Raw genomic sequence first — 21,951 nt, forward strand, 5'->3', positions numbered from 1 at the left:
CTATGTATTTTTTAGTCATACGTGATTATACAATTACCTTCTTGGTTCCTGACTTGCCAATTGTAAAGTTGTTTTTTTTGTTTTTTTTTTTTTTAAAGATTTTATTTATTCACTCATGAGAGACACACACACACACACACAGAGAGAGAGAGAGAGAGAGAGGCAGAGACACAGGCAAAGGGAGAAGCAGGCTCCAGGCAGGGAGCCCAACGCGGGACTGGATCCCGGGTCCCCAGGACCACACCCCAGGCCAAAGGCAGCGCCAAACTGCTGAGCCACCAGGGCTGCCCTAAAGTTTCTATTACTCCTTCACCTCTATGAGTTTTACAAACCAAAATATAAGTGGCTTCTTTAAAAAAAGAAATCCTGATCTCACTGGGGTCTCCCATTCTTTGCTAAACTATTTCACACACAATTCCATCAAATAGATCCAACTTGAACCCAGTGGGAAAAGCCCCACACAGTGCCTCTCAGGCTGGTTTCCTCTGCCTTGTGAGTGAAGTAAGGATCTGGAGAGCTCAGTCAACAGCTTACACACACCCCCTGCAGCCTCCCCAGGGAACTACATTCTGCGCCAGAGGAGGGCCGGCTGCACATCTTCCAGATTTCTGAGTGTGATGTAGGTTACTTGAATTTCTGCTCCGGAAAACAACAGGCTAAGATAACTTCTGCTGTGACCTAGGAGTAAGCCCTGCATTGTGTTTGTGCATTTGCTGTGTATTACGATGTTTTCACATCTTAAAGGCTTCCAGTTAAAAAAGAGTGCCCTCCAGAGATAGCCAATTCTTAGAGAGACCAAAGGCTCCAGGCTGCAAAGCAACTTCGATATGCAAGCTAACCCACCCAGAGCCAGACCTCCTCCATCTGGCCCCTGCACCCTGGAGGCAGGATCCTTTAGTCATCCCAGGGCCAGGGGCCAGGCCACTAGTTACCTCTAGCTCAGAGCTCACTGAAAGGAATCAAACTGGCCAGTGCTAAACAGTCCGCCCTTCCCTGCCCACAGAAACCCCAACAAAGGCTCTGGCCTAACGCCCTCCCCTCGCTTCTGACCTCTGCCTGCTGTCTACCCCGGTGCTTGTGCAGGTGGCTGTGCCTCCTGTCTGTAGGACCTGGGACTACAATAAACTGTTTTCTTGAGCCTCTCTTCCACCCCTTCTTGTGGCCACACCTGACTCACCACCTCATCAAAAAAAACAGAACGAGCCCAAAGCCAACTGCCAAGGAAAAGCTGACTGCCCACAGGTGACCCATAAATTACCAGCTCCTACTAAGCACCTGGACTGGTCTGAGAACCACACACAATCAGAGAGCCCTGCAGGCCTTTCCCAAATGAGCTGAGGAAAGCAACACTCATCAGGGAAGAGTCACCCAGGGGACAGGGGTCCCAAGCTCTGGTACAGTCACTCAGACTTGCCACCTACCCAACCATGGAAACTGACATGGATAAAATTACCAACATCACCGAGACAACTAAGGAAATGTAAACACAGACTGGACACCAGACACTAGTGAGAAACAAGCATAAATGCTGTGAGAGGCCGGCGGGGGGGTGGTCCAGTGAAGCACACCACCACCATCAGACATGCCAACAGGGCACATACAGGGAAACGATGGAACACCTACCACTTGCTTTAAGGCACTCCAGAAATATAAAATGTGAAGTCACAGACACAACAAGAGTGGCACAATGTTGATAACTGCTGGAGCTAGGTAACAGGCAAATGGTAGGGTTCACTGCACTCTCTCTACTTTTGATTATTTTCCATAATGCAAAGTACAAAACAAGGACGAAACAAAAAATCCTACTGTGAGCTAGTTAAAAACACCTCTTCCCCAAGCCCAACTCCACCCCAGTGACTTCACTGCACCTGCCCAAAGTCTGAGACATGTCCAGGGCCTGTGCTTTCTGTGCACTCCCAATTGTGCAGCTGCAGGTGGCCCTGGGGATGCAGCGTGAGGGAGGAACAGTGGGCTGAGGGACACCCTGTCTACCACTGCCTCAACCACTGTGCTTCAGCTAAATTAGCTACGTTCAGAATTTTAAGGTTGTATGCTGAGCTGGTAATAAACGCCACTAAGGAACTGCCACATAAACTTCCTTCTGCTATAGCCATGAGAATGGTATTTAGAAACTGCTCACCACATACCATTCAGCAACCCGTACAAAAACAATCCACACGAGAAACAGCATTTCGAATTTTTAGCTTCAAAAATATGCCAACTCCACCCCGATCCCCCCTAGAAAGGCTACAATTAAGATCACCATGATCATCATATTGGTGAGCATGCAGAAGCACTAGAGCTTGCACACATTACTGACGAGTGTAAAACAGCACACAAGCAGTACGGCAATTTATAAACTAAATATATCCCTACCACGTGGCCCAGCAGCTCCACTCCCAAGTGAATCAAAAACAGATACTCAAATACTGCTACCTGAATAGTCATAAAAGTACTACTCACAAGAGCTAAAAGGTGGAGACAATTTAAATGCCCATCAGTGGGCAAATGGGGAAACAAACTGTGGCGATGGAACAGGATTCAGACATAAAAACTAGCCAGATGCTGATGCAAGAACATGGATGAACATCAAAGACGCTCTGCCAAGGGAAAACAGACCAACACAAAAGGTCACAAACTGCACCATTCCATTTATGTAATGCATCAGAACAGGCAAAGCCAAAGAGAAAATGCACACTGGGGGTTGCTGGGAGCTGGGGAAACGGGGAGCTCAGCGGGCAGGGGTCTCCTTTTGCCAGGGTGAAAGTGTGGAACCAGAGAGAACAAGGCCACACAACACTGGGGACGAACTCCATGCCACTGAACTGTACGCCTTTAAATGGGTTTTATGTTACTTGAATTTCACATCCAAAAAAAGCCAAAAAGGAACTCTGTACAACAGGAGTAAATCTCAAAACCCGCTTGATGAGTGAAGAAAGCCTTAATCAAAGGAGCATATATTATAAGATCCCATTTCTACAAAGCTCTAGCAGGAAAAAGGAAGTCTGGCAGACAAAGAATCCGCAGGTGGCTGCCTGGGGACACGTAGGGACTTGCTGGGTGGGGTGCAGGGAGCTTCCAAGGGTGCTGACGGGGGCTTGGGTGACCTTGCAAAGGGCTTACCTAAGATCTGTGCATTTCACTAATGCATGCTTCACCTCCGAAGACAAAAAGAACCATGAGCTCTAGTCAGTGATATGCCTGCAACCTTTATTAGAGGTGATAGCAACCAAGGTCTGCAACTTTGAAAGGCAGCAAAAAATAAAATAAAACATTGATAGGTGGTTAGGTCAGGGTCAGCCAGCTTTTCCTTAAAGGGCCAGAGAGTAAATATTTTAGGCCCGTGAGCACATGAGTGTGCAACACTTAACTGCCATTTCCTAAAGTCATCCTACGTAAGTAATTCATCAACACTTAGCATGTTAACTATTCCATAGTACACAACCCAGGAACACCAATCACACTCACTGTGTTGTGCAACCCTCACTACCACCTAGTCCCCAAAGTTTTCCATGCCCCAAACTGAAAGTCTGTCCCCACCAAAAAGTCCCATACCCTCCACCCCAGGTACCCTCTAATCTACTTCCTGTGACTGTCTAATCTAGATCTCTCATGTAGCACGTGCCCTTTTGTGCTGGCTTACTCCATTAGCAGAACGCTTTCATGTTTATCCACTCTGGCAGAACTTCCTTTCTTTTAAGGCCAAGTGGCAGTCGGCGGTCGGGCTGGACTGTTTAGCCATTTGGGCTGATAAGCAAGTGGGGGTGTTTCCACTTTTCGCCGCTTGGAATAATGCTGCTGTGAACACTGCCTTGCAAGCGTCTGGGTCTTCATTTTCAACTCCTCTGGGCGTACACAGGCAGTGGCATTGCTGGGCAACATGGCAACACTCCATCTAGCATTCTGAGGAGCTGCCAGACTGCTTCCCCAAGTAGTCTCATGCTTCCCCATTTCCCAGGGGTCTCCACTTCCTCCAAATCCTCACCAACACCTGCTATTTCCCGTGTCTTCCCACCACGGCTACCACAGCAGGAACAAAGAACTATCTCAGTGCAGCACTGGCTCACATTCGTCTGATGACTAATGCTGCTGAGCATCTTTTTATGTGTTACTGGCCACCTGTGCATCTCCGTGTAGAGCCATGTCAAGTCCTTTGCCGATTTTTTAGTGGGTATTTATTATCGAGTTGTAGGAGGAGTTCACAGATCTTTGGACACCAAATCCTTATCAGACATGTGATTTACAAACATTTTCTCACTTTCTGTAAGTAAATTACTTTTCTGTTTTCTTGACAATGTCAGCTGGTACACGTAAGGTTCTTGTTTTTGATGAAATCCTATTTAACTGTTTTTTCTTTTGTGGCCTGTGCTTTTGGTGTCCCAGCTAAAAATTCACTGCTTAATCATAAGTCATGAAATTTACCCTTGCTTTTTTTTTTTTTTTTGAAAGAGGGAGAGAGAGAATCTCAAGCAGACTCCCTGCTGAGTGCAGAGCCCAACCTGAGGTCACAACCTGAGCTGAAACCAAGAATCGGGTGCTTAACCAACTGAGCCACCCAGGAGCCCCACCTTTGTTTTCTTCTTAGGGTTTTATGAGCTTAGTTCTTATATTTAGGTCATCACTCCATTTTAACTATTGCATATGGTGTGAGGCAGGAGCCCAGCTTTCTCTGGCGTGTGGAAAAATCCAGTTGTCCCAGCACCATTTTTCAAAACTGTTTCTTATTCTTTTAATGAACACATTCTGGTCAAAAATCCACTGGCCATAGATACATGGGTTTACTTCTGGACTCCCAAGCCATTCCATTTAGTATCTTTCTCTTCATCTTAGGACCATGCTGTTCTGACTATATACACACACTTTTGATTAAAGATCAGACAGTCAAAAAAAAAAAAAAAAAAAAAAAAAAAAAAATCAGACAGTCACAGAGCAGTCTACCTGAAAGACCTCTAGCCATTTATCTGAGATGGACAGACTCTTACCTGAGAACACCACAGGTTTGGAGGACGGCTTCGAGCTCTGGGAGTGCTGCTTCTTTTCCAGGGCTGCTAGCATTCCCCCTAAATCCAACTGTACCGGAAGTTGGCTCTTCTTTCCACTATTTTTAAAATTATTCTATAGAATTAAAAAATCAGAAGTTTCCTTAGGATAATGTTTTTCACAAACTGTGTTTTTCTTTCTATAACAAAAAGATATAATGATATAAAAAATAAAAACTATTCATAGTGACTGTAAAAATCTTCTAAAAATTAATTAAAGGAAGCCCTAGATAATCCCATATTATCTCTCAATATGACTGGCATGGTTGTTTCCTCCTTCTCCCATAACCCTGGGTTTGTATCAGATGAGCTCCATCCCTGGCTACACCACATTGTGAATAAGAGCATACACCTACAGGTACCAAATCAAGACTCATGGGAAGTCTCTGGCAACAGCAGTTTGTGTGTGGGGCTAACTGTTGGTGTTTTGCCTCACCAGTACCACTCAACCTCTGACTGCCTAGGGGAGCCAATCGAATGCCATGAAATCATGGAGATACAACCAAGAATTTACACAAGTCCAAAATACACACAAGCAGGTATTAAATTTAGGCATGAAGTGTGATATATTGAAACAACTGCTATTTCTGAAATAACTGTGACCTGGGTTCTGAGGCTGTGTGAAAGGCTGTGCAGGCAAGCCACTGCACGCATGTGCTCTGGCACATTGACTCCTGCTCTGCTGCCTGGCTGAGGGCCCACATTAAAGTGTGAGCACAGAGTGCCACACTAGTAGGTTACAGGGTCCTCCACAGACAGGCATGCAAAAGGTCCAAACTGTACCATGGGAATTCAAACTAAGGTGCACAAGGGTTTAGAACTTCTCACCAACATAAAAATAATGACCCCACTTCGGAAGGCCAAATGACAATGAAGATGCTAGAGATGAGCTGAGGAATGGGGCCAAGTGTGCAAGTTCTCCATCTGGGTGACGAGTCACGAGTTCATCCCTGAACCTACCACAGAGCTGGGGCTCAAGGGGAGTCCTCTCTTCACCTTGTATTGACCGCTTAGAGTGAACTCTGATGGCTCTCCCCAGTTTGTTCAGACACTGCTGCCTCACAAAGGAAGTCCTCTAAGATCCCCAGGTAGCACGTGCTGCCATCCTTTCTGATGCAGCAGCGGCAGCTACCAAGTCTTCTTGTGAAGGTGACAGAATGTTTGGGCTTAGAGCAATTTTATTTCAATACACTGGGTATGATTCTCCAACGAAGTAAGGGATCAAAACTAAACCAGCTCTCTTGGTGCATAAAAAAGTCTGGAAAGTAGTTTTTGTCAAGAGTTTAGTTGAGCGAGAAAAGTTAAGCCTAAATCAAGGACAAGGTCAATCTAAAAATTACCTGTGGCTGCTGTTTGGATTGAAATTTCGGAGATGCTACTCTGTCTCTTCTTTCAGACGCAACTGCCAGATTGGGGAACTCCTCGGCATCCTAAGTAAACCACACACCCTTTAGCTCATTGCGGATCACGAGAATCAATGTGCCCACGTGCAAGCTTTTCCCTGCTCCTGTTCTGCATCTATGACAAGCTCCCACAGTGCTCTCAAGGGGATCTCAACAGCCCCTAACTGTTTCACTCTTACCAACAGATTTAAAATCTAATCCCGCTGCCCTGGAGAGCAGCAGGCAGGGGCCCCAAGGACGTGGGTGCCTGAGCCCCCACCCCAGGCACAAGAGTGTTCAAGCACCCAGCCTTCAACTGCATTTTCATTAGAGAAACTGTCTAGACTCAGGAGATGGAAGTACTCTGTCTCGTGTGCTGCTTCCAGGCTGGAAAATAGAAATAAAATAGAAAATAGGGCAACAGGCCTCTAACAGTGACACTGAAGTCATTTAAGAACATCCTTCTGTGAGCATCTGAGGTGACTCAGAGTATGTGGGCTACGGGAAGAGAACTCTATGAATTATGTGTTGGCCCAAGCCATAAGGCTCTGGCAGGGTGATAGGTCTTCAAATACACCCCCTAGTGTCCTCAAGAAGATGTCCCGAGAGCCCCCAGATACATGGTCAAGTCTCGGGTTTGGCCCCAACCTGGGTGGCAGGCAGCAGTGCTGAGCCCCCAGAGCCGGGCTGCTGAGTCTGGTACTCAGTCTGAACCCAAGGCAAGTCCTCGCAGGACAGGGCCTTTCTTATAGTGCCACAGGGAAAGTTTACAGGGTGGTTTTGCAAGTCTGTGGAATTCTCTTGGCCAGGGCCCACAATGGAGCTCTGGCATTCTAATTTCCCTCTAGAGTGACGCACATTATATTACCATTTCTGGATAGAAAAGGAGACCCTGCAAAAGCCAGCATGCCAAAGCGAAGAAGAAACAGGGGAACAAGATAGTTAAGGAGTAGGAGCCGTGGCAGGTGCCCCACTCGATCTGCACAAGGGACTCCTGCCTCTCCACTCCTCACGCACCCACCCGCCCAGTGCCCACGACAACTCAGCCACCACGCTGGGCCACCAAAGTGAAGAGAACAGGGGACGGCTATTGTCTTTAGCACTGGGCAAAGCCTATCAAGGAAATGCTGGAGATTTTCATTTGGGAAGCCCAAATGAACCTGAATTTCTACTAGGACAGACCCATTCACTGTGTCGTAAAAGGTGAGTAATAAACGTAAATGTACTTCAATCCTTGGTGGCTCCTGAACTGTCAAGACTTCATATTTTGATTTAGACTTTTCTTTCTTTTTCTTATGCTTTCTTGAGGCTTCATTCTGTTCGGGATCGCCACCCTGTGACGCTTTGGACTAGATGGAACAAAAAACACAGCAAAAATCATGGGCTTTTTAGACATTGAATGGGATGTTTACTTTGTGAATCAGAGAAAACTGACCACATGGCAACTTTGTTCAGAGTCTGGCTCCTCATCTCTGTTTTCCAATGAGCCAGCATTCAGTAGAGTACTTCTCAAGGAAAAGAAATCTGGTGAAAAAACTGTCCTATCCAATTATTTTGAAACTGGTAGATTTGGATATAACCTACTTGAGCCAGAAGAGATAATTCTGACATCTCTCATACCACCTTTAAGTCTTTTCATAAACCCGGGTGTGCCATTTCTAGCATAATGGCCTGGTAGTCCCTAAACCTGATCACATATCTGAATCCCCTGTAGAGACTTCAGGTGGGCCAAATGTGTGGGCCCGTCGCACACCTACTGAAGTGACCCTGCTGCTTGCACCCTCCTGCAGCACAGTAACCTCAGGGCCTCTGTACATCCGCCCACACTCAGGCTAGGCTGGGACCGCACCCTCATTCCAGGTCAAGAGCCGTCCCATCTCTTGAGCCTGTCCCTCCTCACCGCTCCCCTCCAAAGCACTGATCCCTCCCTGAGTGCACCACGCTCCTCTCTCAGAATGGAGGCGTGAGGAAAGCAGGGCCTTTTCAGGTGGGCCCGGGCCCTGCCCTACCTGAGGCAGGAACTCACCCTCCAGGGGCTCCTGAAAACAGTGTTTACCTGTTGACCTACAAGATCTGTCCGTGAGAACTTATTAAGTGAAAAAGGCAACTCTGAAGGGATGATGTGTAGAAGGGTCTCATTTTTGTTTCAAAGAAAAAAAAAACTTAAAAAACAAGAGAAATCTGTTTGTTGACGTTCTGTGGAGCCCAAGGTAGGACATACACCTGGTTGTTACCACAGCCTTTCCCGAAGGGTGGGCAACAAAAGGAAGATGACCTTGTTCATAAGATCTCTGTGGTATTACATTCATTTGCTATTTTGGTGATAAAAACTCACAACACGAAGTTTCAGAGGGAGAAACCATCATGATGTTTTATCACTCCCATTACATATGACAGGCAGCATATCCTCTGGATTCTAAGATGCCAGGCAATCTAAATTTTCTTGTCTTTACCTTAGAACTTTTCTTTTTTTTTTTTTTTTAAGATTTTATTTATTTATTCATGAGAGACACACAGAGAGAGAGAGAGGCAGAGACACAGGCAGAGGGAGAAGCAGGCTCCATGCACCGGGAGCCCGACGTGGGATTCGATCCCGGGTCTCCAGGATCGCGCCCTGGGCCAAAGGCAGGCGCCAAACCGCTGCACCACCCAGGGATCCCTACCTTAGAACTTTTCTAAAATCAACTTTTCTTACACTTTTTATAACTAAAAAACAATGTTAGGGGCACCTGGGTGGCTCAGTCAGTTAAGCACCTGCCTTCTGTTGTCATGATCTGTCATGATCTCTCGGTCCTGGGATCGAGCCCCACATCAGGCTCCCTGCTCAATGGGAAGTCTGCTTCTCCTTCTCCCTGCCTCTCCCCCCTGCTTGTGCATGTACGCTTCCTCTCTCTCAAATAAATAAAATCTTAAAAAAAAAATTTTTTAAAGGTTCTGGGAAAATAAAACAAAATTGTTAATAATAACTCTAAGAATGCGCATCAGGAACTGTGGTCAGACAGCAAGATGGCGGCTGTGGGGCAGCCCCAGCCAGAGACCTGCCCCACACCTGCACCCACATGGCCACAGCTGGCGGCTCCATGTGAGCTCGGAGTGGGTCTCACCTGAGCCTCTAGCGTCCTTCACATCATTCACAGAGCCGTGAGGACAGGCACACAGGTCTGAGCTCACCGAAACTGTTGGCAGCACACTTTCCCTCCCTCAGCAGACCCCAACATAGCTCCCCTTTATGGGGGATGGTCTATGACACTCTGGGTGACAGAAACTATCCTCATACTTAAAAAGACAGGGTATCATTGCACTAACAAACATGGCCACATTTCAACCTGAAAAAAAGTATCCATACACAGTGAAAATCAAGAAATAAATCTAGACCAGTAAAAAAGGCTCTTACAGAAATAAATCCAGGGACCAATAAAAATGACAGCTTAAAATTATTTGACTTGAAAAGGAAAAATGGACCCTGAGATGCTACCTTACACACTACAATGAACTGAGTCAGTAACATACACCAGATGATCACACGAGATGGAGTTCAACGTCTTGCTATTGTGACTAGTAGGTAAAAGATGAAAAGGCTAGGGGAAAAAAGGTAGGACTTTATATACCAGGGCGTGAACTTCTACCAGTGTCTCTCCTTTACAGACTTCAAAATGGTTCACAGGTGTTTGAAGACCACAGATATAAAATCGACAGATATCTCCCTTGCTCTAAAAGCTACCAGCTGTGTTCCCGAACCGAGGTTCTATTTTTCTCAAGGTACAAAAATGCAACTGATTCAAATGAGCAACTAAAACACAGAATGAAACACTTTGCGAGGATCTGAGAAAAATAAAGACTATCCAGTCGCACAGAAGATCAACATAATGCAAACGTGACACCTACCTTTTTAGCTGGGTGGACATGTCTCTCTTTGTAGGAAAGATCCGAAGATAAAACTTCAGGAGGTGATATACTAACACTTTTAGGGTCTGCTGATGAAGCAACCATCTTTAGGTTTATCATGGAGGTAACGTTTTTAGGGGCTGCTGACCGTTCTGTAGATAATGTCTGCCGAACAACATAACCCATTGGTGTCCAAGATAACTCTGCTCAAAGATAACCAAAGTTGTTGAACAATCTCAACATTAAAATAAAAATACTTAGAAATTCAAAACACGTATTACGTGAGATCATTACTCAGAGCATGATTAAATTTAGACTGGTGTTCTGAACATTCTTGGAAATGACAGCATTTGCTAAGCTCTCTTCTTGGAACACACTTGCTGAATTAACTTACAGGCTGTGTGATTTCCCTAGAAAGCAATTTTTTAACTTGGGTGTGCAGGTGGGTAGACACACTACAGCTAAAATTAAAAGGACAAAGATCACACGCTAGCCCCACTAACCTTGCTATGTAGCACTGACACTAAGTCAAGGATCACTGACTTCAGCTTCCCAGGAAAAGGTGATCTCTCTCTCTCTTTAGGCTCAGGTCTCAGTACGACAGCACTACTGCCTAAGTCCACAGACAGAACAGAACCCATGCACCCCATGGACAGCTGGGGCATCCCCCCAGGAGAGGAGGCTAGTCAGGCTGCTTTCATACCAGAGCTACACGCCATTCAAGCTGCCTCTTAGGTGAAGGCTTTACTGAACCACACACGCCACACGAGAATGCAAAAGAAAACACACTTATGAATACACCTGGAAGAGTTTTGTAAAAATGTCTTCTGCTAGAACCAGCTACTCAGAAAAATTACTGAGGTCTCTCTGAACATATCACTTCCAGGACAGCCAGACCAGAAGATCCATAAGCATGGTCTGAGGCTCCCAAGACCCTTTCAGGGCTCTGAAGCATCAAAACCATTTTCTTGACAGGAGGAACGGGCCCTGTGCCTCCCTGTGCTCATCCTCCCTGTGCCTCCCTTCGCTCATCCTCCTGAGCATCCAGCAGCGTTTTCCGGAGGCTGCATGACGCGCGACAGTAGAGTTCATTAAATTCCTCCCTTAACTGGACAAAGTGGACACATCTCATTTAGAATTCTTTGCTCCCACGTTACACTCCTTGCACACTGACGTGGATCTCATGTACTTACTTCCAGCTTCTCACAATAACATCAGTTTGTCCACAACCCATCAACTGTCCTAAAGAAGGCTTTATTTATTTTTTTTTTATAATTTATTTTTTTTTTATTTTTATTTATTTATGATAGTCACAGAGAGAGAGAGAGGCGCAGAGACACAGGCAGAGGGAGAAGCAGGCTCCATGCACCGGGAGCCTGACGTGGGATTCGATCCCGGTCTCCAGGATCGCGCCCTGGGCCAAAGGCAGGCGCCAAACCACTGCGCCACCCAGGGATCCCTTAAAGAAGGCTTTAAACCAAAAACATTTCTGTTGTACTGAGCTAAAAATGACCTTGGAAAGCGGGGGCCTGGCAATGCCTCTTACCTCTGGTACATGAGGAGGGATCGGCCACAGAGCTGCCAGTCATAGACTCCACTGCATCTGTGCTTCTCACCACCCCTTCACCCTAGAAGGCAAACCAGCATCATACTATTTCAAGTTGAAAATAATCACTTAATTTTTTTTTAAGATTTTATTTATTTATTTATTCATGAGAGATACAGAGAGAGGCAGAGACACAGGCAGAGGGAGAAGCAGGCTCCAGGCAGGGAGCCCGACGTGGGACTCGATCATGGGGCTCCAGGATCATGCCCTGGGCTGAAGGCGGCACTAAACCACTGAGCCACCCGGGCTGTCCTAATCACTTAATTTTTAAATACACCTTCCCTTGCCATTCTTAAAATCTCCAAAATATATGCTAATGCCACCCAGGGGCCCCGTAAATCATATTTGTTAAAAGAACAGGCTATGGGGATGCCTGGGTGGATCAGCGGTTGAGCATCTACCTTTGGTCCAGGTCATGATCCAGGGGTCCTGGGATCAAGTCTCACATCGGGCTCCCCGCAGGGAGCCTGCTTCTCCCTCTGCAGGTGTCTCTGCCTCTCTCTCTCTCTGTTTCTCATGAATAAATACAATCTTAAAAATATATATATATACGCATATATTATACATGCTCACCATGGCAAACCTGTCCCAGAACAGTTACATAAAGATTCAGTGCAACAGGCTTTCAAAAAATACTTAGTAACACAGAAAAATGCCAAGTTTTAAAACCTCAAAACACAAACCCATACATACACATAACCTCAATTTGAGGGGCATCCCCTCAATTCCCACAACATACCACTAAAAAAAGATTTAAGTACTTAGCACAGTTTTCCTTGGATGACAATTACAGGTGACCCTTAAGCATTGGGAGTTGGGGTGCCAACCCCTGGCGAGTCAAAACTCCACACGTAACTTCTGATCCCCTCAAAAACCTAACTACTAACAGCCTACTGTTGGCAGGAACCCTGACAGATCACATGGAGTTAACATGCATACCATACACAATATGTATCATATACTAGATTCTTATAGTAAAATAAGCTAAAAAAAAAAAAAAGTTAAGAGAATCACAAAGAGAAAAAACATGTTTATGCTCCTGTCCTGTGTTTATAAAAAAAAAAAAAAATCAGCTGGTGCAGTTCAAACCCGTGCTGCAGAAGGTCAACTGTTTATTCTCTTTTAAATACTCTTCTTGTGTTAATTTTTTTTTTTAAGACTTATTTATTTGTTTATGATAGACATAGAGAAAGAGGCAGAGACACAGGAGGAGGGAGAAGCAGGCTCCATGCCGGGAGCCCAACGCGGGACTCGATCCCGGGACTCCAGGATCACACGCTGGGCCAAAGGCAGGCGCTAAACCACTGAGCCACCCAGGGATCCCCTCTTCTTGTGTTTAAAGATACTACTAGGATTAATGAGGAAAAAAGTTCTTCAAGATAGAAAAATTAAACTGCACACATAATTCAAGAATGTGAACACATCCCGAGCGGGGAGTCTTGTACACCTACTGACATAGCAGCATGGGCCTCATTTTGTGTCCAGATGCAGGTGTGTGACCAGTGACCACGATGAGACAGGTCGGTCACATCCCGCCGCAGGCCACTAGGGATGTGGACTACTCACGGGCTTAGACTATACAGTGACTACCAGGGACATGGACGTGGAGCCCCTCAATGGCTCGGCTACTCCACGCACACAGCAGAAGGGTCACACAGCTGCCAAACGAAACGGATTCCTCAACGTCAGCCAGCCGGCCACAGGGAAGCACCAGGGTGTGATAGCATCTAACGTGTGGGGAATGGTGTAACTCCTGCACACCACAAGCCACGCTGCCTGCCTCTGGGCGTCAGTGTCCAGGTACCCAAGAGCACCTGAGGAAGCCAAATCCCAGCTCCACTCAAGAGGTAGGTGGATGGGGAGGCCCCCCTCCTTCTCTGTACCCCCCTCCTTGCCTGTCCACCCTCCTTCAGCAGGAACTTGGGAGAAGCAACCCTAGAGACTATACCCGGATGACCTTTCTTCCTGAAACCTCGATGGAATAAACTTCCAAGACCAAACGTGGAACAATGCATATTTTAAAATCATTAAGTGGCAAACAAAACACACAATGATGACTTCTGCTCAGTTTGTGGTCTCATCAACGAAAGAAGTATGGATAAAAAACCTAGAAAAATCAGAGGCTACTTGTGCAGTTTGAAATATTAGTCTGATTTTAAAAATCTCTGTGTCTATACAATAAACGTTTGTCAGATGCAACGCTGGCAGTGAGACATTCACCAAGGGCTGTCTGAGCAGCAGGACCTGTGCCAGAATCCGACTCCAGGCCCTGGCAGCTAAAAAGCACAAAGAAGCTTATTAGGTAATTCTTTTAAAAGAATAGCTGTCTTAGGGGCTACAACCAGCTGGGAAGGGTCCAAACCAAAGGTCCTCTAAGTGCCTGGACAGGGCCCCCACACTAAGACATAGCGTACTGTGAAGTACTTGCACAAATGTGTACGGAGAAGAAAGGGAGACAGGAGGAGGAGGCCCCACACTCACCTCTGCTGTCACCACAGTGGGTTTCACCACCTCCCTGAGAAGAGAAAGGTCAGCTGAGGCGGAGCGTAGAGGCCCCCACTTGGGTGGCTTCTGTGTCTCTGAGAGCTTGCTGTTCTCTGGGCCTGGCAGCTCAGGAAAATCCAACCTGGTAAATTCAAACTCAGGTTTGGAGGCAGATCCACTTTTTTCAACAATTCTGGATTTCCTGTCTGTTCGTTTATGATAACCATCTGTATCTGTAGAATCAAAAGCAGGGGTGAGAAGTCAGGCATCGTGTGAAAACTGTTACTCATGCTTCAACAGTGGGGCAGAAAGCCTGTTGCTGCTGACGCACTAACACAGGACTGTCCAAATGCCGCCCCCAACCCCTTTGCTAGTGTTGCCAACCTGGCTAACGGTGGAAAACAGAAATGACCACAAGTTCCAGCTGGGCCACCAGGCAGGAAAAAGCAAAGCACGCCGCAAATTTTGGGCATAATTCTCAAGCTGCTGAACTAGTTATTACAACCTGATCTAATTATTCTTAACACTGTAGAGTTCTGCAAATTCACAGAGATGCCAACTAACTTTTTTTCAGCGATATATCTTCCACGCTTGAGAGAAACTTTGGAAGAAAGCGAGTAGAATTAAACTTGGAACCTCTTCCCCATCTTTCCCCTTCAAATACAAATGAATCCTCCTGTGGGCTGTAATACCATGAAGTCCCCGCATTTAATCATGAGGGCAGAGTTATTACAGTAAACTGTTTGACTTTCCTTTCACACTTCCATGCACCAAATGATTTCTGAGTGAAGTGAACACAGAGAAAAATTTGTATACCAAATAAGTATACATGTAAATAAGCTGAGCATTCCCAGAAAATACATTATTACAAAGGTGCTAACTATTTATATAAACAAGCCATCAAACTGCCCGAGTACGTAACTTACAGGAGAAAGCAAGATACCACGTGGAATCACTAGCTTTCAGCCAGAGCCTGAAACAGTAGTTTCCAAGGCCAGAGAGGCCACGTCCCCCAAGTAACTACACTGCCTCAGGTTTGCTATTGCTCAGGATGGGATTCAAAGCACAAACTCTCTCACATATTAAAAAGCGTCCCAACAGAATACCAGAGAAGTGATTTTAGCAATGAACATGGTCAAAAAGAATACAAAGGATGCAGCCGTGATTTGCTTAAGGACATGTTTTGAGGCCTATGGGTGTCAGCTACTTGCCATGTTAACTTTGGGCTGGTTCCTGCACACGTGTGTGCACGTCACAGAGCGCCCCCAGAACAGGTCCCTCCCAGGGCAGAAGACCCCAGTGGAGTCCAATGGCCTCTGCTCTTCTCGAGCAAGTCCAAAGAAGCAGATGAACAAAGAACAGTGACATTTCTGGGGTAGGCGGGGTAGGACGATAGAACATCAGAGAGGAGTCTGTCATTTTCACCTGATTTCAAATTACTGTCAGCGGGAATGGACATAGGATGTGAACCTCTAACTGATTTTAGATCCGATGACAGAGATCCGTCGGCCTTCTTGCTGTCAAACTTTTGCTCGTATGTTTTTTTCTGCAGGAAAAATTAAAAAGTCACATGAATTAAGAAAACTAGCACAAAGGCTTAAAATTGCAAATCCGTAAGTATCCCCAGTGACCATTTCGAAAAAGGCTAAACAAAAATCAATTCTTAAATACACAAAAGACTTAAATAATACTTAAGTATCACGTGAGAATGAAGCAGCTCTTTACACTGTAAATGCTAATGTAACCAATAGCACCATGGTGTGCTAACCTTAAACAGAGCTTTTGTGTCTTGTGGGAGAGGGCACATCTGCTCGTTTCGTGGCTTCATGGTCTGAAAACCTCGGTAACCGCTGGGGTGGCTGTAAGCATACTGGGACCCAGGCACTGGGCAGACACTCTGTGCACACTCCATAGAGTAAGGAGAGTAACTGCATGGATGAAGAGCGAGCTCAGAAGATAAATACTGAGGTGGAAACGTTGAAGCCCCAAAGGCCATATCTTCAGTGTAGAGCTTCTGCCTAAAGAAGAAAGGTACATTTTATTTTATTTTTTTAAGATTTTATTTATTTATTCATGAGAGACACACAGAGAAAGGCAGAGACACAGGCAGAGGGAAAAGCAGGCTCCCTGCAGGGAGCCCAACGTGGGACTCGATCCCATGACTCCAGGATCACGCCTTGGGCTGAAGGCAGACGCTCAACCGCTGAGCCACCCAGGCGCCCTGAAGAAAGGTACATTTTAGTGGAAAATTTCATACCACAAACCAAAGAGCTATTCTGTAAAAAGCAATTTAAACTTTTGAGGTCATTTGTTCTAGCACTGAAATCTCTCTAATAGCACAAGGAAAGCTCCTAGTGTTTCCTTCTTGCCCTGCACAGAAAGACGCAGAGCCAGTACTCCGTGTTCACTACTAAGGTGAAGCATCCACGGCAAGACTGAGTCACAGGGCGCAGGAGCAGAGCCCAGGGACGTCTCAGCAGCTTCTCATGCACAGTCAGACGTCTGGGAAAGCCTCCCACCACTACCCTGGCCTAAAGGGCCATCCAGACCATTCTCTCTGCAGAGGGGGCTCTTACAGAGACCCCACTGCCCCATCCAACCTCCAGCTCAACCTCCACATCCTGTGCTTTTCTGCCTTGCAGGGCCAGAGCTACAAAGGGGACAGTGCACAAATGGTGGCCTAGGAGCTGCAACCTGCCAACAAGACGGCCACCATCTGTGGATGCTGCCATCACCCCATTTGCTCAAACTGTGAGGCTAAACCAAAATATAATTTAACACTGATTTTGTAAGCAAATTTGGTATTCAGCTAGAGGCTTCAATCCTCTTGTGACAAAAGATGGCGAAATGCTGAGCAGAGGAGCTAAGACACAAAACATGCCCTTCTCATTCCCACAAATGAGCACCAGATGTTTCTGTGACGTCCCAGAGCATCAAAGGAATCCCAAAGGGTGCTGGTCCCCTGGAAATCAGAGCTAATGATGAGACATCCCAGCTGACTTCACCTTCCGGATGGCCAGGAGGTACAAGCAAAGGCAACAGAAAGTTTCTGTTCTGGGGCAGGAATGGTCTGGACTGCAGGAGACAGCACCCAGGTGAGCAGGCCAAACCTGAGACCAGGCCAGACACCAGAATGTTCCCTGCATTCACAGCCACGCAGGGCCTAACTGGACATCCTGCTACTGCTATCTATGAAACCACAACACCTTATAATAAGTTCACACCCAGTAAGATCCTTCACTAATTCCAGTAATTAAGTATTCCTAAAGAAAAACCAAGAAAAACCTTTTACTATACTTTTTTCAGTACACGTGGCCTATTGCTGCTCTTTGCAGAAAAAAAAAAAAAAAAAAGATTCAAAGCTTCATCCTGCTCCCAAACGCAAATCCCTATTTCATTTTATTTGAAGCTCAGAAAATCTAATGGGAGTGCAGATGAAGGTGGAGACTCTGCTCTTCACAAGAGAAGGTGGGCAAAAGCAGGTGACAGCAAATCACAGTAAAAAAGATGAAATCCCAAGTCCAAAAACCGGTCAAACGAACAGACCAATGAAACTGAGGTAAGGGAGGAAAGGAAGGCCAGGTCCCACAGTTTTGAAGCTGTGTCATCCCGCAAACGTGCATCTGCAAATCCAGAGCCCTCGGTTCGGGTCCTGGCTGTTTTCAGTATCTAGTTGTCCACTTTGGACAAGTCATCACTGGTCCTTCTTCCTCTGAGAAGTTGGTACTTTTCCCTTCCATCCAAGGACAACACAATTACATGCAGAGACCACCACACAGAGACACACAGTAAATCACAGCGACAATGTACAGCACCTGCCGGGGCTTCAAGCAGCTTTTCTGTAAAATTCCAGTTGCCACAAATGGCCCAGATTTTCCTCAACCACAGAGCATACCTTTTTCATGCCCCACATCTCACCCAGCCCCCCTTATATTTGGAGCACCTCTCCTGCAGCTAACCCCCCCACCCTGTACCCACACAGCACCCCCCCCCCCCCCGGCCTGTCTCCTTGCCCCATCGCCACCCGCAGTCCCAAGTCTCCAGGACATCCTTCCTGCGAGCCCAGTGGCCTCCTCCCCACACCATCTGCGGGTCTGGCCCTTCTGTCCCATCACTTGTAAAGCTCCTGGACTTGCCAATCCTGTCTCACCTTCCATGGCTCGTCCACAGAGGGCCCTCCTCGGCACTTTCCCAGTCTCTCCAGTCAGACTCCGAACCCAGACCTGTCCTCGCTCTGCTCAGGACTTCACACACGTACATGCCATCCTGCACCTTTGCCAGCTCTGGGCCTGGCTCTCCAACTGACAGGTCACTGCCCTCGAACCAGCACTGACTGCAGTCCAAGCTGAACGTGGAGTCCCCGAAGGGCCCCTCTTCCCACCCCCATCCTCAGGAGTGATGCCACCGCTCTGCACATCCTCAGCCTCTCTTCCACTAGCATCCACACGGGTCACCATGGAGCCTTCCTTTCCCGTATCTTATTCCCTAGTTTCAGTGCCTGGAACCCAGTCCTCACCTTTGAACTCTTCTCCCTACAAGCTGAATGAGAAGCCGGGAGGGAGCGTCCCCACACATTTAAGGCACGACCGGCAGTTCCCTACTTCTACCCCATACCCTTAGTCTCCTCGGCTGCACTGAGCAGTTGTCCCCCCAGCACTTCCCTCAATCCCTTATCTTTGACATTTGCCCCACAGTGTTGCCCCCAGTCCCTGCTGTCAGGCCAGGACAGGTCAGGCTCCAGCTGCTCCTCCAGCCACCAAGCGGACCTGAGTGAGACACACTGCAACCAGGACTCCTCGTTCCCACAGCTGAGGGATTTGCACTCAGAGGCACCTACCGCTGACGGTACACTGCCACCTGCCCAACTGTTCTGCAAACACTTGCCACAGGTGGCAGCAGCTCTGGGGAGATCCACTGAGGGCAGGTCAGAATTACAGATACTCACTCTGCTCCGGGCACTGCCTACTTCAACGACTGAGCACACGTTTCTAGCCCCAGTTTCTCAGGCGCAAAAATAACATCACACCTCCTGCCAACCTCATGGACTGGCAGTGGACAGGCAGCAAAGACGACCTATGTTCCTTATGGAAAATGCTAGAGGAGATCTCCATTTCCGGGAAGCCTGGCTCAGGCAAAGACTTCTTGGCCTCCGTCAGGAAGGACTAGATACTCAGTTCTCATTACATAATACATCCCTTTCCAAGGCTCCTGTCCCTCCTAATCCTGCCCCTCTGCATACACGCCTCTTTTCTCCTTGTTTTCTTGCTGGCCAGGAATATTGTCAGCCAATCTTTTCCTTGGTTATAAATAATTTTAAAAAAATAATCAAAGCTATAAAAGAGTAAGAGGTCAAGAAACCTAATTTTTAAATTTGGCAGTGCACATCCTGAAGCTTCTGATTCGTCTCAATTCAGGCTACTGCCAGAACATTAGTTCAGCCGGAGGAATGCTTTCCACCTTTATTTTGGGTAACTGGAATCCCACCCAGCAGATGGCTTCGAATCCCTGTCACTGACTGAACTACATTTTATACTTTACTTTGTGAACGAACCACCCAAGGTAGAACAATTCAAGTGAGACCCATGCCAACCTTCCTCTAACAGAGGATGAAATCAAAGTGGAAAACTCGAGTACTCCCAGCAACCCATGTACAGGCAAAACTTCAACACTTTCAAAAAATACAACCTACGTACACCAAACAACTTTATGATTTTCTTACTCATTCTAAATTTCACTCTCGTGAATACTAATCTACAATTTATAGGAAGCATGATCTATTTTCAGTCGACACCATGCAGACATGAAAAAGAAACAAGTATGACCCACATCAAAGGGATGTAAAGACAAAGATTCTTACATAAGCATGAAGGTGACACATACCTTAAAAAAATCTACATGTACTCTGTACGATGACACGAGAGCTTTAACACATGTTCTTCTAAATTCAGCTAATGACAGAAACCATTTTTGTCAATACCCAAAAGATGAAACTTGTGAAGGAAAAACTGAAAAACCAACATAAGCCTTTTAACTCGAGAAAAATTTTATAACCCAAGCTTTTAGACTCCATCTCCAGGAGACATTTTTAAAGAAAAGTGCACAATTCTTTGGAAACTATCCAACAAAGGAGCAGCCAGGGCTGCAAGATTTTACAATGTTAGCCCTTGATCTCCCTGGACTTGTCCTTGCCCCGTGTCCTCTCTGCACCCCAGCCGCCTCGTCTCCGCCAGATGTGTGATACAGCTGCAGACCCCATGCACAACTGAACCCTGAAACTGCATTTCCTACCAGCGAGTGCATTGCAGCCTCCACACTTTCTTGGCCCAAAACCACCACATGGGCATGAGGAGGTGACCTTTCCTGTCTGGTGCAGGACACAGGCTGTGCCCCAGGCTCGGGCCCCTCTCTGGGGAGGAGCATCCTCTGGCGGTACTCGGAACACGATCCCGTCAGGTGCAGCGTGGTTCATCCGGGAAGAAGACAAGACAATGAGAGGGATACGTACTCAGGCACCGGCAGCTCCTGAACACACGGGTAGTAGGTGGCTGCACAGCCGGGGAACACACGTGCTTCCGAAGACTCTGCCCAGGCCACACTGAGCCCTGCAAATTTGGGGACAAACGGCTTGACATCTGCTGACAACTTGATGCCCTGAGGAAAAAAGGGAGAGAAGGTTTTGACTACGTACATTCGCAGATACAGCAAGGATGAACAAACAAGCCGAAGCAAGCCGGGGGTTCCAGCAGTCCCCGAAATGCCAAGCCCAGTAGCGTCTGCGGTTCAAAGCCCAGAGCGTCTGTCCTCATAACGCCGAGACCGTTCGCCAGCTTCTGCTCCGATGCTTTTCTCCTAAAAAGGGGTGTAGTGAGGGGCTGGGGGTGGGAAGGGCAAAGGACCCAACCGGTGACGGGGCCGGGACAGCCGGCAAGGTTCCTCGGCTGTCACCCCGGGTCTCCGGGGACCGCGCGGCCGGAGTCCGCGGCCATCACGCTTCCCAGATCACGAAGCTGCGTCAGTGCTCTGCTGTCCCGCGGCGGCCCAGACGAGCGGCGCCGAAGCCCGGGAGCCGAGCGCCGCGGCGGCCGGGGCTCCCCCTAGCGGTCCGGCCCGCGGGCCCAGCGCGCCCAGGGCCGCGGCGGACGTTGGCGGGAGCTCCGCGCGCGAGAGCCGAGACGCACCCTCGGGGCCCGCCGCCAGCCCCCGCTAACCGCGGCCGCCCCGACGCCCCGCGCGGCCCCCGCCCCCACTCCGGCGCGCCGTCCTCACCTCGCCGACCGGCCCCCGCGGCCCCTCCGACGCCATGGCGCGCGGCTCGGAGGAGGCCCGGCCCCGGAGGCCAGCAGCCGCCCCGTCGGCTGGCGGCGCGGACCAGCGACGCTCCCGCTCCCCGCTTTTCCGCCTTCGGAGCGGACGCCAGGAAGTGCGTCACAGAAACGCGCCCCGGCCCGCCCCGCCCCGCCCCGCCCCGCCCCGCCCGCGCCCCCTCGCTTCCGGCCGTTAGTGTGCCGGGCGGCGGCGGCCGCGGGAGGCCCGACCTTGGAAGGGGGCCGCAACG

General features: G+C 47.8%; 1 protein-coding gene across 8 annotated transcripts in view; it reads right to left on the reverse strand.

Annotated features, from left to right (window-relative positions):
• The window catches only part of SECISBP2 (SECIS binding protein 2), a 47,363-nt gene extending 25,573 nt beyond the window's left edge, over positions 1 to 21,790 (reverse strand). For 2 of the 8 annotated variants that reach the window (XM_038527317.1, XM_038527316.1), the window contains exons 1-10: positions 21,085 to 21,492; positions 20,902 to 20,998; positions 16,165 to 16,414; positions 15,822 to 15,942; positions 14,394 to 14,629; positions 11,853 to 11,934; positions 10,307 to 10,509; positions 7,648 to 7,770; positions 6,380 to 6,469; positions 4,983 to 5,115 (exon numbers count right to left, since the gene is read on the reverse strand). In XM_038527317.1, the coding sequence (XP_038383245.1) occupies positions 4,983 to 5,115; positions 6,380 to 6,469; positions 7,648 to 7,770; positions 10,307 to 10,509; positions 11,853 to 11,934; positions 14,394 to 14,629; positions 15,822 to 15,942; positions 16,165 to 16,414; positions 20,902 to 20,998; positions 21,085 to 21,202 (1,453 nt within the window). In that variant the 5' untranslated portion in view covers positions 21,203 to 21,492. Of the gene's footprint in view, positions 1 to 4,982; positions 5,116 to 6,379; positions 6,470 to 7,647; positions 7,771 to 10,306; positions 10,510 to 11,852; positions 11,935 to 14,393; positions 14,630 to 15,821; positions 15,943 to 16,164; positions 16,415 to 20,901; positions 21,048 to 21,084; positions 21,493 to 21,662 lie in introns of those variants that run through there. The other 6 variants (XM_038527318.1, XM_038527322.1, XM_038527323.1 and 3 more) reach the window with 6 other exon arrangements.
• Between the last annotated feature and the right edge of the window lie 161 nt (positions 21,791 to 21,951).

The sequence above is a fragment of the Canis lupus genome, chromosome 1 (genome assembly GCF_011100685.1).
Source record: "Canis lupus familiaris isolate Mischka breed German Shepherd chromosome 1, alternate assembly UU_Cfam_GSD_1.0, whole genome shotgun sequence".
NCBI lineage: Eukaryota > Metazoa > Chordata > Mammalia > Carnivora > Canidae > Canis > Canis lupus.